The following is a 12,733-nucleotide window of genomic DNA, read 5'->3' as shown; positions in this document are numbered from 1 at the left end:
GGGAAAAATGTTTACTGTCTGATTTTTAATGACCACTATCTAATTCACGTGTAGTGCACACTGGTGAGAGCTGTGCATGGTAGGTTTTGTACTTATTCCCTCCATTTTTATTTACTTATGTAGCATTTGTTTTATTATTTTATTGTGTATTTCCGTTTCCTTTGTCTTTAGTTATTTATATTTATTTAATTATTTGTGTTGTGATGTCATGTCTCGGTCAGGTTTGATGGACAGGGTTCTGCGGGGTTTGGGGCAAGAGTTTTGAGTCCTAATGGTTATATGTAAATGTCACTATGTTTGGAAATAAATAAAGATATTGTTGGAAAAAAAAAGAGAAGAGATGCGAACCCAACATTGAGAAATACATGAAGCTGAGAGTCTCGGCCGGAGTACAGAATCGCGCCGAGCCCTGTGCTGCATTTCATTATATAGACAGAACCTCTTTCACATGGAAACATCTGTTAACAATGGTAATTTGCATTCAGAGGTTACACCTTTTGGGGGTAGGAGACCATTTGCCAGGAGACCACCTTCCTTTTTGTGCCAGTTATCTCTAAACTCTTAAAAACATTATGGGCAGCAGTGGCTCAGTGGTTCATGTAGGTTGTCTACAAACCAAAAGGTTGGTGGTTCAATCCCCGGTTCCACCTGACCAAGTGTCGAGGTGTCCTTGAGCAAGACACCTAACCCCAGCTGCTCCCGACGAGCTGGATGGCGCCCTGCATGGCTGACACCGCCGTCGGTGTATGAATGTGTGAGTGAATGGGTGAATGTGAGGCTATGTAAAGCGCTTTGGTGGCCATAGGTCTGTGAAAGCGCTATATAAATGCAGTCCATTTACCATTATTACCTTTTGTTTTACTTATTTGGGAATGAGACACTTGTACCAGTCGCACTGAGACATTTCAAATGATACCAAACATGTATAATCCTCCATGATAATCATTCACATTAAACCATTTAGATTCTTGGGTGAGTTTTTGGTGATCTTTGATCTTTGGGGGATGAGGGAAAGAAATGTAGATTAGGATGACTAGGAGGTGAGACATTTGTCTCGATAGTGCACAAGGGTGAGTTCAAATGTTAATTTCCAGAGAGGTCCTTTGTCCATTTATCTAATTTCTAATTTCTCAAGTCTTACAGTAAACTATCACTGAGGGCATATGTGGGGTGCTGGATAAATTACGTCTTAAGAGAGCAGTTGCCAAAAGGGCATGTTCAACTTGCCAGCATCTGCGTCTCTAACACTAGTAACACATTTCAGTGGTTGTGGCACTTTCCATAGGGACCCAATTTGTCAGTGGACATAACGTAGTAGTGACTGACAGATGGGGAACATCTTGATCACTGACGTAACCCTCGTTCCTCTATGGGGAGAGTGAGATGCATGTCCCTCCTGCCAACCCTAAACCACCCATCTGAATTACCAGGACCACGTCTCCAAAATCCTGAATGACTGGATGCAATCCTTATATCCCGGTATGTACGGGGGAGTGGCTTGGCACGCAAATTCCACTCTGCTTTTAGCCCCCATAACCCCCCAACACAACGCCTCCGTTTCCTCCATCGGGTAACAAGGGCCATGTCAGTAACCAAGACATTTTTAGTTATTAATAAAACCCCAGATTTCCACAATAATTCATTCAAATGTGCTGTTTTCTTTGAGCCATCTCATTCTGTATTAGACCGGCTTCATTAAACATCCACTCATCGTTGTATATACCTTGTCAATGAGAGTGTGTGCTGCTGTTATGCACATTAGAGATTCACGTTGCTCTTTAAGGTCTGCGTGCTACAGGAACGCAACACAAGATCACACACTTCTGATTACCTGCTCACACACATATACACACCGTCATAAACTCTCTGCCCAGGGCAAACCTCGTCAATGCTATGATGATCAAGCTGCTCTTTCCTCCAACTCAAAGCACAAGTCTTTTTTAAATTAATAGTTTGCATTTGAACAGCTGGTACCCACGTGTTCTCACTTCTCACTCAATTCTGCTAAAAGAGGAGCTGCACTGATGGGTTGCCAGGTATTTGTCCCAGTCAAACAAAGAGAAAAACGTGGAGCAGTTTGAGAAACAACGTCACAATGACTCCATCTGCTGGTAAACACCCAGTACTGTGATTTTAGCAGTCATTCTGCAACTGGTGAACAGTGTTATTATCGTTTAAATTATTAAAAAGATTTAAATATAAATATAAGACATCCAGACTCCAAACTTTTGAACGGTATTGCAAATGTTCCATGTAGTGTCAACTTACAGTATACAATAATTATGCAATTGTTAAGAAATAACAGTCATTTCTGTTCTGTATTTCCTGAAAGAAAAGACGAGACAAAAAAGTTTTTATTTTTGTATAAAAAAATGTATATAATTCAGATTCTTTTTTTAGATGATCCTTTACCCAGAAGGCAGATGTAAATGAGGCAGGAGCTGCTGAGTCTGATCTCACCTGTCCAGATGAACGAGCAATAAACGAAAGACAGTCTGCCATCCGCTGCCATCCGTGTGAGAAGATGCACGTAGGAAAAAAAAATACTATGGAAGTAAATGGGGTACAACAACTGTTTGGTGACCGACTTTCTTCAAAATATCTTCTTTTGTGTTAAGCAGAAGAAAGAAATTCACACAAGTTTGAAACAACTTGAGAATGAGTTAATGATGACAGAATTTTCATTTTGATGTGAACTAATCCTTTAATGAAACCTCGCTCCCTGAAGAAGGGAACGGAGACATTATGTCAGAACTGATTGACACATTGAGATCTTGCCTTGGAGCTCAATCAAAAAAAAGCCAATGTACACTGGTGAGCAAGATTTGGTGGTAAGCCACTCCCTGTACATCCAGGTATATAAGGCAGCATGCAACTAGCTCATTCAAGTTTGCTGAGGGGGTCCCGGCCATTCAGCAGTAGTACAGGGGTTGTGGCAGGCGGGACGTAACTCTTCAGGGAACGGGGCTTACATTAGTAACTGAGACATTCCCTATCAGTCAGTCATGTTCTACGTTTCTTCAGAACTGACTGAAGCATCGGGATCTCTATGGATAGCGGCACAACCGCTGACCCTTCCAATGTAAGTCGCATAGACCTCCATACCCGGTGGGACTGAAGAACATAACTTTCCAAGGGGAAGGTCGATGGCTGCTGTTCCTTTCTGTTTCATATGGACTGACTCTGGGGGCAATGCTTAATATGGAAGATCTCTGGGTATCTCGGTAGGTCCTGCCTAGACAAAACAACGTACAGTGGAAGAATACACGACCAAGAGGGAATCACAGCATATGGGGCATATAGCCCATACAGGGGCTGACCGACTGGGCATGTACACGAGTACTAGGCCTAGCGTCGGATGCCCCACTGCGTCTAACTCCCGAAGGATGCTTGGAGGAACTCCATCCAGGGTTCGACAGGTGGGGAACTCACCTGTAGAGTAAATTAGACTCTTGTATCCCCATGAAAGGGGAATGGCGCTGCAGGTAGGACACCAAGCCAGCCTTTCCACATATAACCTGTTTGTACCTCACACATGAGAAAAAAACGGCTCCAACATGAGATTGTAGAATTTTTGCGAATGTGTTGGGCGTTGCCCAGCTTGCAGCTCTGCAGATGTGTGACAGAGAAACACCACACATCAGGAAGAGGCAAAACTCACAGTCGACTGAGCTCTCACCCCAAGGGGACACGGCTCACCCTGGGACTGAGAGGCATCCACTATCCAGTGGCCAACCTCTGTTTGGAGACAGCCTTTCCCTTCTGCTGATCTCCAAGGCAAACGAAGAGCTGTTCAGAACTTCTGAAGCTCTGTGTGTGGTCCACGCACGGTGCGCAGCGCTCGAACAGGACACTGCAATGCAAGGTTTGGGTCTGCCTCCTCCATGGGTGGCGCTCGCAAGTTCACCAGGTGGTCTATGAAGAAGGTGGTGGGAATTTTGGGCATATATCCGGGTCGAGGTCTCAGGATTAAGTGAGAGTCAGCCAGTCCAAATTCCAGGCATGTTTCACTGACTGAAAATGACTGCAGGACCCACATCCACTTGGTACATGTGAGGGCAGTCAGGAGTGCTGTCTTGAGAGACCGGGTCTTGCAAAGGCTCAAAGGGCGCTCTCTGTAGGGCTGTCCATACCACAGAGAGTCCTAAGAGGGGATGAGGCGTGGTCGAGGAGGATTCAGTCTCCTCGCCTCTCAGTAAATATGTTTTGACTCTCTTTGATATTTTACATATGTTGTACATAGCTTGTTTCTCCAGTATTCTTATTTCTTACTTGTTTTGGGGAATTTAGGGGGAGGATGCAATTTTTGTTTGTACTCCTGATTTTCTCCGGTTTATGGTTAAGCAGGGAGAGAGGGAACAGTCAGAGCCGTCGCATAGACTGTGCGAACTGTGCAACCACACAGGGCCTCGTGCCAATAGGGGGCCTCGCAATCCTGCTGGGTTTTTTTTGTTTTTTTACCACTTTTTAAAACATCTCGCGGCACGAATGTAACAATTCTACAAATAAATAAAACATATCCAGTTAACCAGCAGAGCATTCATTTCGTTCGTTTTTTTAAATAAGAGAAGATCTAGCGCTGAAATGTGTTTTTTAAATCAAGTGATCAAAGTGCTCGTTGCAGCTGCGATCAGTGGCGCGGATACAGTGTTTTCTCGTGTGGCTCGCGCACACACCGCACTGTCTTCATTTGGACGCACGCTTCAATCCGTTGTGGATACTCTAACAAAATGCACACAAATGTGTCCCTGCCTGATATACAACCACTGATTAACATAATCGGTTTTGATGAGAAGAAAAAAAAATAACGTTATACGAGAAAAATAAAACCATACGAGAGTAGATTCGAACCCAGAACCTCTGTCACGCTTGGCGAAAGTTCTACCACTGGACCATTAAGATACACATTGGTAAAGTAGGCGAATTCTCGATGAAAATTCTCGAGCTGACTTGATGTAAAACCACTCGTGGTCGCACAGTTGATTTTTTTCCCCTCTTAAATAAATAGCAGAAAGTCATAGCTGAGACTATGTGCATGATTATGCTGTATTATTCTACTTGATAAAAACGTATTGCAGCAAGATTATGCGTGCAAAAGAATTAGAACAGCTACGTCCGTGTGACTGTAATTCATACGCAATTGAGCATACACATCAAAGAGCAGGGCCTCGCATTTCAAGTTCGCACAGGGCCTTGCACCCCACCTGCGACGGCACTGGGAACAGTTATGTAAATAATATGTCTGGATTATCTTTCTCCAGGTAATTTAGAGAGATTTTGGCCAGACTCTCCCCTAAAGCTATTGCCCCAATTTTCATTATTATTCTTTTTGATATTTCTGGTCTGGTTATTGTTGCTTTTGTGCTTTTTTTTACTCTTTATAACAGAAAATGGAAAGTTAATATTGGTTGAATTGGTGGTTGTGTTGTTGATTCTGGGACAGAAGGTTGGAAATCCTCGTACTCTCCATGGTTTCCTTTTTCTTTTTCTTTTTTGTAAAATGTCATTCTTATTTACTTTGTTACCAGCTCCTCAACCCTATATGGGTAGCTATGTAACACTATACCCCCTCCTCATTGTAAATATCCAAATAAGCCTTTTTTTTTATCCAGAAAAATACAATACAACATGCAATGCTGTAGTAATTTATTGATGTGGAAAGCAGAGATAAGCAAAAATGGGTAAATACACAAACCCCTGGATCAAACTGGGGTTGAGAATCAGGTGCATTTTAAAAACCATTTAAAACCTTTACTTAATGTGCACTGAAACTTATCTTTTATCTTAAGGATAAAAGGTGCATAGGTAAAATGAAAACAATGAAAAAAGTGCAATATTAGTATTGCTCAGAAAAAAACGTAGTTTGGTATTTTGCTTGTAGGATCAGTGGACTGTGGCGTAACATCCTCTCATTCCACTTAATCTGGCAATGAAATCAGAAAACCATTATTAAAGGCAAAATACACATAATATAAATAGTACAAATGTCTACACACCATGTCTCTCTCCTTTTATCCCTCACCTGAAAACACCTCAAGCTCACACAGTGTGAGATATTCATTGCGCCCAGGTATAAAAATGTTGACATATCGCCCCTTAATAGGCTTAAACTCAAATGTTTTTGTCTCTCCAAGTGGGATGGACACAACAGTCGCAGCCCTGTGAAGACAGAGTAACAGAGAAATAGAGAGGGGTGTATCAAAACGACAAGAAGAATATAAAATATACTTCTTCCAAAGTTTGTATTAAAAGGATTCTTTCAAAATAATATTATCTTATTTACTCATTTTCTAACCATTTGTGTAATTATTAAGAGAGAGACAATACTTACAGTTCATTATTGTTGCCATTATTTTCCAGGCTGTTGCCGATACGGATCTGAGCTCCATTCATCCTCTCTGGAACAGCATCTCCACGATTAGTGATGCTAACCCTGGTTACCTTGTAGACTACCCCCAAGTCAACTCTCCACCAGGGGTCCCTGTCCGCATTAGTCGCACTGCATGACCCCTGATTGAAATTTGAATTCCTGTTGCCATCGACAGCCTTTTGAGCTCCTGCTTGAGGATATGTGGTAGACTGGACAGCTGTGGCTCCAAGAGCAAGATTCCCTGTTTAACATAAAATATTAATCAATACTTTTTTTCTTTTTTTACTTTAATGTGCTAAAGTATAATCCCAATAAAATTAGCAAAATAATGCTAAGCTATGTAATACTATTTTTACACGTTTCATCACAAATCAATATGTCCATATAGCCATTTATTTGTTTTACATGACTGTACAATATCCTTTAAATGTTTGTCTTGCTAGGAATATTTCTTTCTTCACAGAAAAGCTTTGCGTTTATTACAAGCGAGCTTATAAAATATTTCAACTCAAATCAATATTTTGTGTCCAAAATGATTTCTTTTGTGGCTAGTAGCCATGTAGTAAGCCCGGGCCTGAACACCCTGTCGGGTTTATTTTGCGATAACATCCGTCTTGATGTACATTATCCCTTATTGGTTACCAAATGTTCAGTAAGAATATTATATATGCGCCATCGACAACATTGAAAGTAATGAAGAACACTTACTTGGACCACAAATGTACGATGGTGTGTCCATTACTGTTGATAAAATAATAAAAGTTACACACACATTAATAAGTACATAAACAAATTCTATCCCAATCTTCTCTCTGTCCCTTACCTGCAAACACCTCGACTTCACACAGAGTGAGGATTTCATCATTGCCAGGTAAAAAAATGTTGACATATCGGCCATTAACAGACTCAAATGAAAATGTTTGTGTGCCATTAGGAGGAGTGAGAATAGTTGCAACCCTGCAAATACATGAACAGTGTTAAAATGAAAACCAGAAGCTACGCAACACAATTCACACGTCTAACAAATTCAATTCAGCTGTATTGAAATCATATGGTTTTGTATAGCACTGCTACAAGAAACAAATGTCTTATCACAATCTGAATAAAATGTTGAAGTAAAGTACATCTCCATGGCTGTGGCTCACTGAGTGTTTGGTGTGTGGAGTTACAATTTTACTTGTTTTATTAAACCAGATTTAACATCATAAACATGGGAAGATGATAGAACAACTGAAACATTTCTTACAGCTCATTGTTGTTTCCGTTGTTGTCCAGCTTGTTACCAATACGAATCTGAGCTCCTCTAAGGCGGTCTTTGCAACAGTCTCCACGATTAGTGATGGTAACGTTGCTTACACTGTAGACATTTCCCAGGTCAACTCTCCACCATGGATTAAACTCAGTTTTAGTGAATGTGCATGACTCCTTCTTGAAATCTGAGTCTCTGTTTCCATCTATTGCATGTTGAGCATCTCCCTGTGGGTGGCCTAAGGAGGACTGCACAGCCATGCCATTAAGAGCAAGATTCCCTGTTCAAGATGATATGAAATAAAAAAAGAAATAAAAAAAAAGGATAAGACAGGTTCAAAGCATTACAAATAAATATAAATAAATAAAACACATTTTCAATTACCATATTTCAGGGTATAATTTTAATAAATGAATCTGCTCAAAATGTAATTCACAATGGTTAGAGATTTTTATATCCAGTATTTTTTCTTGTATTATTCTAAATGTACCTTGGGAATCAGCGACACACAGCCCAGTAAGTGTTAGAAACAAAACCACAAGTATGGCCATCCTGATATAAGACATAACATCACATCACCTCAGCATATACAGTTATTATTTTCAGTTTCTACATACACATAACATATAAACATAATATATATTGCTATTGTAATGATGAAATGATATAGAAAAACCCCATGGGCCCTATTTTAACGATCTGAAACGCAAATATCAAACGCGAAACGCAAGTAACTTTGTGGGCGGATCCTGGTCTGTGGCGGAATTGTTTTCTGAAACTGCAAAATAGCACCAGGGAACGTTTGCGCCGGAACACGCCTCTTTTCGCTGAACCGCCCCCGGGAGCACAAGTTCATTCCCTCATTTACCGACGTGCGTCTGCCAAAGGGAAAAGTTCGCTGTGCGCTGGGTGCAAGATAGAGCCCCATGACTTAAAGTCAGTATAATGTGACTAACCTGCCTCGTTCTTTGGATTTTAAATGCCTTTGCTGAGTTTGCTCTATTTTTATTTTATTTTATCTTCTACACCCATGATATTAAGACAATTTGGTAAAACTTTACACTGTTATTATAGTTAACTAAAACTTTCTTCTTTTCTTACTTTTGGAACTGTATTGTTATTTTGTTGTGCTTAAATCATCACTGTATAATAATTAACTTCCTCCTTTCAGATTCCTTAGATTTGTTTTCAGATCGTGGTTCCGATTAAACGTACCAGTTTTCATTTTTGAAAAAAAATGGTATTTTTTTTTTACTTTTCTTTACCATCACTACAAGTGTGCCATATTTTATAATTTTCCTACTTACGGTTCATATGGCTGCCATTAACTCCCATTAGGGAAAAATAATAATAAGAAAACTAATGGATTCCAATTATAATGTTATCCCGGTGTAGAGAGTGCATAAACCTTCAACTCACCTGGAATTCGTCAATGTATCAACCTCACAGAAGACCTTCACGATTCAGCCGGTATCTGGTTTTAAACAAAAGAAAAAAAATGATATAAACAAAAAATAGCATTATTAATTCATGTTTATAAACAATTGCTATACTTATTTTTTATCCAATATATTATTCATATGAGTTATATTATGCCCTATCAAAACATTTCAAAACAAAAATGTCCTATTAAACAGATATAAATATTAATACGAACCAGCAGTCTGAAGATGGTCTAGTTGAAAAATATTGTACTCAGAAATGATGCTCTATTTATTGTTGAATTAAGGCCCTCCCAATCAAATAAGTTGTATCTGATATCTGTAAAATAAACATCAACTGGATCCATTACTGTCAGGGTTATGTTTGTTTTTGATCTGTTTCCCTGTTCTGTGGTGCGTTTTCCCTACGTCGCTAACTCAGTTAGCTGGATTTGATTGTTGGCGATATGGCATGATCTTGGTTTGTTTGGTTCTTCGACTCATCCTGGGGCCTGTACCATGAAGGTAGCAGAACAAACTCGGGGTCACAGGATTAGTTTTGAGTTGACAAAACCAAACCGATGCAATCAGGCTTTATTTGTACCATGATGCAGCTCATCAACTTTCTCTGTCAACTCAGGCTTTGATCCTAAAGCTATGATTACTCCACGCGCGCGTGCACATAAAAGAGTGACGTCGACACTGAACAACCAATCGCGGGTAGAGCGAGAGCGATATATTTTCCCGCGGAGGAGCAAGAGATAATCATTCAGAATTACGATTAATTTAAATATGTATTTCAAGCTCGAAACAATACTGCCAAAGCAAGAGAAGACTGTTGGAGAAAGATTGCTGATTGTTAATGTGTAAGTTAAACAAATACGTTCTATATTTATGTAAAATTATGTATGTATGTGTAGCCTATATGCGTAATATAGCCTATAGCCTATTTTTATAATATATAAAAAATGACACATGCACATTTTTTATATATTATAAAAATAGGCTATAGGCTATATTACACATAGGCTACACATACATATATACATAATTTTACATAAATATAGAACGTATTTGTACTACTAAGAAAGCTAGGGAATCCTATCATAAGATTAACAGAATAATAATAAAGATTTCAAATAATTCTTAACATGTATTATATTGTATAGTACATTTGTGCAATTTGCTTTTTGAAAAAATAAAATAAAATGTGTTCATGTGATGTCTATCAATATATCTTACCGGCAATTTTATAAAAGCCCTCTTTTATGGACATGGCCGATAAATGTCCGGGGAACACTATTAATGAAACCATTCATGTACTCCTGCAGAGCGAGGACCACCTTACGAATGGTTCGACAAACCGTGTTTTCCCCTATAGCTTCTGTGCGTCACCCAGCGTGCAGGAATGTACCACTTGCAAAAAAAAAACTAAAAAAACGCAACGCAATATTTGCGGTACAGTAAGTGCATGAATTCGACGTGTTAAATTCTTTATGTGCGGCTCAAGAAGTTCGCAAAGAAAATCTGTATCTTTCATACAAGTAACTATCAGGAAAGGCAAGGGGATTTTGTCTGGCTAAAAACTCTTTCTCTACGAAGTGCTCGTCAAACAATTTGCGCTGAGATGTCACAGGATTTGGAAGAAAAGGTGAAGTCATTGTAACAGACACTGGGAATAAGTTACGTCACCTATATGTTTCTTTGCTCTCAGCTGATTGGTCAAACTTCAGTCTGAGATCTTGAATCCAGAACATAACCTGCCCCGGAGCAGGTTAGCCGTGCAGCGTAAGATACCATGGCAACGAACACCGATTAAAGCCAAGCTACTTTCATAGTACCTAAAACCCAGGGCTGGCGGAAACTAAACTGAAACATAGCTGGCTAGCCACCTAAACCGGCTTCATGGTACAGGCCCCTGGACTTGCTGTCATAGTAACATGTGTGTAAGCTTAAACCTGCTCGCGAGCAGCTTATTTCATGCAAACAAGATTAGATTGCGGCTTTATAAGCGGAGCTGATGCGGGAAGTCCTTTAGCGCAGAACGATAGTAGGCTACTTTTTGATAGATGTCGTTTTCTGATAGACTCGTGAGGGTGTCATTTACATAATTAAATGTTCGACTCGTCGGAGTCGGGCTTTAACAACGGCAACAACCTGTGTGCATTGCTCTGCAGATTTTTTGCAAGTGCCACTTTCCTTTACACTATTAGAGAGAACTTGGTGAAAAGTGTTGTCTGCCGTGCATTTGCAAAGTTTACCTGGTGCTCAAGCTGTTTTAGGGGTATTTCCAAGACCCAAGGTTGTAAAGCACATTTTTATTTTTATTTTTTTGCCAACGCAGCTAAACTATATTATAATTTTAAATGAAGATCATGCAATCATGACAATGCCAGTATGACTTACAGTATGTGTCCCTCAGGCTTCACTAATGTGATTGGTGCCATAGACTGCACACACGTTCCCATCAAGGCCTCAATGAAGGGGATTCTGTGAACCGAAAGGGGGTTCACAATGTAAATGTGCAGGGAAGTTACTATTACAATTCTTAATATTCCAGATTAGTAATATTATATAAAATTAAAAAAGTTTTTTAGTCAGTGGACTGACTAAATTCTCTTAGATGGTGAGTAACTATATGTTCCATATCACAAATTTGGAAGCAAAATGGCCAGGATCTGTGCATGACTCAAGAATTTTCAGAGTCATATTTATGCACATTATTTGAACGTGGTAAGGAAAAATATAAATATCAAGCTCACTGTATTACATACACTTGCTGATCCTAACAGAACTGCATTTTTGCAGTCTGCATCTGAATTTGCGTTTATGATGGGATCCTGTTTGGAGATAGCGGCTATGCCTGCAGGCAGTATTTTATGATGTATTCCCTGACCCAAACCCTGGACCACAAACCTGTTACAATGCAGCTCTAGCCAGGACGAGGGCACGCATTGAAATTACCTTTAGGCAACTAAAGGGAAGATTTCAGTGTCTGAAAAGCCTGAGGGGTTGCACCTGACAAGGCCTCTGACATTATTGTTGCATGTGCCATATTACACAACATTGCCACATCAGAAAGGAGAGGAGCCCTTTGGTGAGGGTGAAGCCTGATGATGACCTCCGGCTCCAGCCTGTGCACTTGGACCAATCTAGTGGCTGAGCTGCACGGGACAGAATTGTGGAACTCCATTTTTTTTTAGGGGGTAAAAAAAAAAACTTTATTAAATGTTTAATAAAAGACAAGACAAATATGCTTAGTTCCTTCAGTTTTATTTCAATTATTCTTTGTAAAGAAAAGCCAGTGATCAAGTCATATTTTGCCTGCAATAATAGATATTATGCAAGGTCAGCAATAGTACTATGTGTGAAATAATGTATTAGCACTAACTCTGAAGTTCCTTTTGAAGCAACTCTATCTCTAGTGCCAGTTTTTTATTTATTTTACAGTGTACTAAGAGAATTTAAAGCTAATTTACCTGTAATGAAGGAGTTGATGCTACTGGTCCCTGGCTATAGGTCTAAGGAAGAGCTGTCCCCAGGATGCCCTTCACAATAGGTCAATTCAAATTCAACCCAAGGGCCAGCTCTTCTGCAGGGGTGTGACGTGTGTTTGCAGGACCACCAGCTGTTTGTTTTTTTGTTCAGCCTTTTTCTTGGTTGTTGTTATAAACAACTGCCTTTTTTGTTATA

At 39.8% G+C, this 12,733-nt stretch overlaps 2 protein-coding genes across 6 annotated transcripts in view; one reads left to right on the top strand and one right to left on the bottom strand.

Annotated features, from left to right (window-relative positions):
- Positions 1-12,733, top strand: part of LOC309510952 (uncharacterized protein) — a 229,888-nt gene that overhangs the window by 56,536 nt on the left and 160,619 nt on the right. The window lies entirely within an intron of this gene.
- LOC309510950 (uncharacterized protein) overlaps positions 5,633-12,733 on the bottom strand; it is a 123,504-nt gene continuing 116,403 nt past the window's right edge. For 3 of the 4 annotated variants that reach the window (XM_082185969.1, XM_082185967.1, XM_082185968.1), the window contains 6 exons: positions 7,617-7,899; positions 7,194-7,327; positions 7,079-7,111; positions 6,332-6,611; positions 6,023-6,159; positions 5,633-5,923 (listed from right to left, as the gene is read on the bottom strand). In XM_082185969.1, the coding sequence (XP_082042095.1) occupies positions 5,919-5,923; positions 6,023-6,159; positions 6,332-6,611; positions 7,079-7,111; positions 7,194-7,327; positions 7,617-7,899 (872 nt within the window). In that variant the 3' untranslated portion in view covers positions 5,633-5,918. Of the gene's footprint in view, positions 5,924-6,022; positions 6,160-6,331; positions 6,612-7,078; positions 7,112-7,193; positions 7,328-7,616; positions 7,900-8,109; positions 8,172-9,038; positions 9,094-9,276; positions 9,294-12,733 lie in introns of those variants that run through there. The other variant, XM_082185970.1, reaches the window with a different exon arrangement.

The sequence above is a fragment of the Leuciscus leuciscus genome, assembly GCF_965113295.1.
Source record: "Leuciscus leuciscus genome assembly, chromosome: 12".
Taxonomy (NCBI): domain Eukaryota; kingdom Metazoa; phylum Chordata; class Actinopteri; order Cypriniformes; family Leuciscidae; genus Leuciscus; species Leuciscus leuciscus.
The sequence above is the reverse complement of the archived record's forward strand: the minus strand, read 5'-3'. Positions and strand labels throughout refer to the sequence as shown.